Source organism: Gavialis gangeticus, unplaced genomic scaffold (assembly GCF_001723915.1).
Source record: "Gavialis gangeticus isolate Ggan-Ray unplaced genomic scaffold, GavGan_comp1, whole genome shotgun sequence".
In the NCBI taxonomy this organism is placed as follows: Eukaryota; Metazoa; Chordata; order Crocodylia; family Gavialidae; genus Gavialis; species Gavialis gangeticus.
In genome coordinates, this window is record NW_017729013.1 from 8,784,012 (window position 1) to 8,789,603 (window position 5,592).

General features: G+C 38.8%; 1 protein-coding gene across 9 annotated transcripts in view; it reads left to right on the top strand.

Moving 5' to 3' along the window:
- CUX1 (cut like homeobox 1) overlaps positions 1 to 5,592 on the top strand; it is a 549,359-nt gene that overhangs the window by 483,267 nt on the left and 60,500 nt on the right. For 7 of the 9 annotated variants that reach the window (XM_019511454.1, XM_019511458.1, XM_019511453.1 and 4 more), the window contains one exon: positions 2,847 to 4,011. The exons of the other annotated variants lie outside the window; for them this stretch is intronic. In XM_019511454.1, the coding sequence (XP_019366999.1) occupies positions 2,847 to 3,564 (718 nt within the window). In that variant the 3' untranslated portion in view covers positions 3,565 to 4,011. Of the gene's footprint in view, positions 1 to 2,846; positions 4,012 to 5,592 lie in introns of those variants that run through there. 9 annotated transcript variants of the gene reach the window in all.

Genomic DNA, 5,592 nt, shown 5'->3' on the forward strand with positions numbered 1-5,592 from the left:
ACTGCTGGGAGGGGCTGGCACGGCCTGTATGGGGTAGGTAAGACTAGGGGAAGGCAGCAGAAGCAGGTGCAACTGGAGTAATTGGGGCAGGGGCAGGGGCAGGGGCAGGGGCAGGTACAGGGTACCGGGTGATGGTGGAGGAGAGCGGTTTGCCTCCTGACACAGTGGGATCTCACAGCACAATTCTGTCACTCTTGCAGCACACCCTTTGGGAATCACTGGGATAGACAAAGGGCAGGAGAAATACTTTTTTTAATTCTCCTGTTTGCCATATGGAAAACTCAGGGGTAGAAAGATTAATTGATTTCTCCAAGGGCGTAAAGAGAATCAGTGGTATAGCCAGGAATAAAACTGGTTCTTATGAATCTTAGCCCAGTGCATTTGAGTTATTCATATTTATTGAACTACTCATATGTTCACACGCTCTTCATAGAAATGAATTTTGCAATGAGACAGAACATTTTAATTGTTTAATTGAAAAATGTGCAGAGACACATACAGTAAACTCTAACATAGTCCCTAAGAGATCCCCTGGTATCTTGAAAGACGTTGAAGAATGCCTTCCGGATCTTGCCGATTCAGCTTCACCATCTTATACTGACAGGTAGGCTGTAGAATTGCCTGTTTCCATGAGTTCCCCTTTATTGTAGGGACATTATCTTCAGCTAATGTAGTGATTGAATGCCAGACGCAATGTTGGAAATGAATTCCAGATATTCCCAGACCCATCAAACATGCTTGTAATCAATGGCCAAGAATTGAATGAGATGGTATTATGATTCAGTTTCTTAACTGGAACGGTGGTATTTTAAACAACATGTTACCCTAGGTGGGTGGGCATGCAGTTCTGATTCATTTCCTTCTCATGTCTCAGTGAATGATGTGCTTCTATACTTTGGAGGAAGGAGCAAATAAAGGCTAGTAATAAACTTTATACAACGCATACAGTTAATGTTAATAGCAAATTAATGTTAGTATCTCTGGACTCCTGTTTGGTGAATAATATTCTCCTAAAGAAAATTACAGATCCATAAACCCTAGAAAAAGCGAAGTCAGCAATTACTTTTGAAGTACTCTTGCATCCAAAGCAAATTAATAATATCATTAGCTGTAAGCACAGTGTTCCTTCTCATAGTATTCTGCTCTTAGTCTGTATTTTTCTAAAAGTGTATTGTCTCTAGCAAGAAATCCAGGGTTCTTTGGAAAAATTACTATAAATGTGAGTAATAGGCGCTGCATCTGAGATATGAGAAACCTAGACCTTCATCATTGAAGCCAGTGGTGGTATATTTTTTGTAACAAACACTATTTCTCTATATTGTAGCCAAATTTACAGTTCCCTTCTGTATACTTCCATGTTGAGGTTCAATTTTATTGCAATCCAGAAACAACAGGCACACCCTACAACACATATCTGACTTGTATATGCACAGACATCATGGTTATAAAAGATCAGATTGCATTGTCCAGTTCAGATATGTAATTCACCTAGACACCAAGACATTTTTTCACAGACTGTTCAGTATGATGGTGACATTAAAAACACCATTGACCTGGGAAATTCCTGTGGGGAAGCCCAAATAATAGGACATGGGCAGTGCCTTGCTGGAAGATTATTACACATTTCATGTAGTAGGAAGCACAAGGTAGAACTTTGGGTGACTTTAACCATAAATGGAGTGCATTAATTCCCTGGAAATGCACAGCTTGCATGTCTCTATTCATGTTCTGAAATTGATTTTATAAATAAAAAATGAGGCAGAAGTCAGGCTGGGCTTGTAAACTAACAACCAGTCAGAAAGTTTCTCTGCCCTGAAACAGATTCAGAACAATTGTCTTACTGTTTTTATCAGGATTTCAGTTCACAGACATTTATTTTTTTTCATTGTTTTTAACTTTAGTTAAGCTATAGTTTTGGGTTTTTTTAGGAGTAGAATGTTATTGTGTTTACAAGCTGTTTCTTTCTGGTTAGATAAAAATGTCCTTCTCTTGAAGTTCTGTGCAGTTGGAACATGGACAAATCTTTAAGGGTTTTCATGTCAAACTCTTTTATAATTTATAAATATCAGGGCATAATATATTGTTCCCATTAGAAGTAAACCCATTTCTCAAAAAGAATCGTACAAGTTGCAATTAACTTACACTCGGGGTCAACCTGTAATTAGATCACTATGGCATTCCTGTACAGAGCAGATGACCCTGCACAGCACCATTAAAAGCCAGCCAGTAACTGGGGGGCAAGTTCATTTTCACTGAATTTGAAAGTATGGGGTTGACTTATGCAGGGTCAATTTATTTTATAAACAGTACAGTACGTTTCTTACATTTAAGTTTTCCAAAAGCAAAAGTTATGTATGTTAATTCCAAACAGCAAGGACTAAATTTGCTCTATTTGCATTATGTAAAATACCATTACTGAAATGAACTGTATGAAAGCAAGAGATTTACAATGAAAATATAGTATGCTGTTTGAACTTCATGCAGAGGTGGATTTCTCTAAAAATGTCTTGAGTCTTTACACACTGAGTATTCAAAAAATACTCCAGTGTGATTCAACTCAAAATCCCAGATTCAAATATTTTCCCCTCCCACTTCCCTTCCTGCACTTACATAAAGAGCTTTTACGTTTTTTTCAAATATTTCTTTACTGAATGATTTGACTTTGACTATGTAATCCCTTCTAATGATTCAGATTTGGCTTACCTGTCCAGGGGCTGAGGGAAAGGCTTGTTGTAAATGTGTTTTAATTTTTCTTGTCTGTTCCTTGAGGAAGCACGTATGTCACTGTGATCTTCAAGTACAAATGGCAACTGCCAAGCTTACCAGACTTGTATTGTGTCTTCTAGATCTCGCATCCGTCGAGAACTGTTCATTGAAGAAATCCAAGCAGGTAGCCAGGGCCAGGCTGGATCAAGTGACTCTCCTTCAGCCAGGAGCAACAGAGCGGTTCATAGCTCTGAAGGAGACAGCTGTGATGGTGTGGACACAGAAGGCCCACCTGAAGGAAAACAAAGTGGTCTGGAGGCTGATGAGTACAACAATGCAACCACAAAGTCTCAGGGAGGGCAAGCAGAGTCAACTTTTGAAGTGGGGGAAGAGGCACTGCAAGATGTCAGATCTTCAGAGAAAACAGAGTCGTTCCATTTGGGAATGGAGAGCCTGGAGGATACTGATGATGAGGGCAGGCTCAAAGCACCACGTCAAAGTTCACCACCAGGATCTCAAAGTTCAGGAGAAACTCTGGAGACAATGCCAAACTCTGCTACAGAAGAGGATGCCTCTACCTCAGCTGCCTCCACCTCAGTCCTTACAGGGGAGAGCTCCTACAAGTCAAAAGAAAGTTCAGAGAGAATTTCCAGTGTGCCAAGTACAAGTTCCACATTGGCTACAGGCTCACAGAAAGCCAACTCTATTCAGAGCTTATTCAACTTTTCCGAGGCAGCAAGCTCCAAGAACACACGAGACAACACCTTGAGGAAAAAGAAAGCAGCAAACTTGAACAACATAATCCACCGTTTAGAGAAGGCCGCTAGTCGAGAAGAGCCCGTTGAATGGGAGTTTTGAGATTAAACTCACCCAACTCTAGAGAGCTGGGGAAGTTAAACTGGACCTCTACTGGTTTTATTGTGTTGCGCACTTACCGCCCTGCAGGCCACAGGGCAAAAACGCCATAGGCCAAGGTGCATATAGAAAACAAAAGGAGCGTTAAGCCCAATTTATGTTTGTGTTTTCAAGGAAGAAAACTGAAATGTGTAGTCAAGCTTTTTTGTACCCTGAAGTGTTTTTATTATTGCCCTAAGTGATTTCCACAGTTTCTGGAATAACTCATACAGCTTTGCCTTGTGCCCTCCTCTTTGGTGTGGGCTTTAAAAAAACAAAAAACCTTAAAAAAAAAAAAAATCAAACCCACATATTAAAAGGGGGCTTTTTATCTGCCATCTAATGGCTACAGAGCGATAATACACTATTATCTTCTTAAACCAGGAAAAAAGGGGAGATTTTTCAAAAAAAGAAAAAAAAGAAAGTTTTTGTAGCTGTTCAGTTGCCACTAAGAGATTGCACAGTCAACCGACTCTAAACACACTAGTTTGGATTCCTAAATATTTTCAAGAAAAGAAAAGAATCTTGTTGTTTGAAACTTTGAATTAAAAAAAAACACATTTACTCCACATATTTTTTAACAAAACAAAAAAAAGTCACATCAGGAAAATATCTTAATTTGTGGTAGCTGACTTAGTGTTTTCTTGTAAGTGAAATAGAATATTGACACGTAGTGCACATTGTTTCATAGCTTTAACTGATTCTGGTCTTTTGCAGGCCAGAATTTGTTTAATACACTCCATTTTAGGCCAAATCAGGACAAAAAATCTGAATCTAGGTATTTTATAATCTGCTTTTTAACCTCTAACCACAGAGCACGCTGATCAGACCTCATATCTAGGAGGCTAGGAGACAACTTAGAACAGTATGTACTTGATCATTTTGTTTGAGTTGTAGTGTACAGAATACGTTTCTGTTATGGAGAGGGAGGGAGAGATCACAAAAGAGAGAGAGAAAAGTTGGCCAGTAACATTTCAGCCTGCAACTCTAGCAATGTATTTTACAACCTGAAGCATTTCAACAAACCTGGAATTAGTTGATTTTATTTACATGCATAACTGATATCATGCACCACTAAGAGGGATCCTGAGGGCTACCTCAAATGGAGATTTCTTCCTACTATAGGTAGTCATTTACTGACTCTCTTCCCACCACAAGCACTGATTTAAATATGTTTTAGTTGTGGGAAGCTTATTTTTGTGTGGGAAAAGAGTATATGGCAGTGACCAGATGGGCTTATACCAAGATGAAATTAATCCAAACTCCAAACCAAAATATTCATGCTCTTGAGTCCCAGTCCAGATGATTCTGCCCTTCAGAAATGCAGCCTTTTCACCTGATTTTATGCATAGTTTAGAACTGATCAAAGTACAAATCATATTCTAACTTGTCTCTAACTCCTCCTTTTGTCTATATGTATATGCGTGAGCATAGAGGTGTGTGGAAGGATGTGTGTGCGTGAGTGTGTGCGTGCAATTTTATACGTCTGTGTATTTTCTTACGTACTTGTGCACACATAGAGTGCATTACTGCCACCTTTTTTCAATAAGCTGTTTTATCAGTTATGGCTTCTACAAGTTTGCTAATTTAGACTCCTTTATTGCCATATCTTTAAAACTAACAATAGATGATTTCAGTATATATATATATATTTTTTTTTTGCTTATTTATAGGTGCTGTATTTTATTATCTGATTGTTAGGAAGGGATGAAAGGGGGCAAATATTCTTTAGAGGGATAGACTGCCGGCAGTATTGGGTATAATTTACAAGATGTAGTTGTCATACTGTATATTATTGATTGAAGACTTTTTGACCGTATTGTGTATCATTGAAACCTTTGTCTTAGGTCAGCATCTTTTGATGACACTTTAATGGTGCATTCATTACTTCTTAATTTTAATTAATATTACTTTTTTATTTGGAGGGGGGTGGGGGGGAGGAGTAGGGGGTAGTTAGGGGGCTTCCATTCAGGGCTCCAGCCATGGAAATTG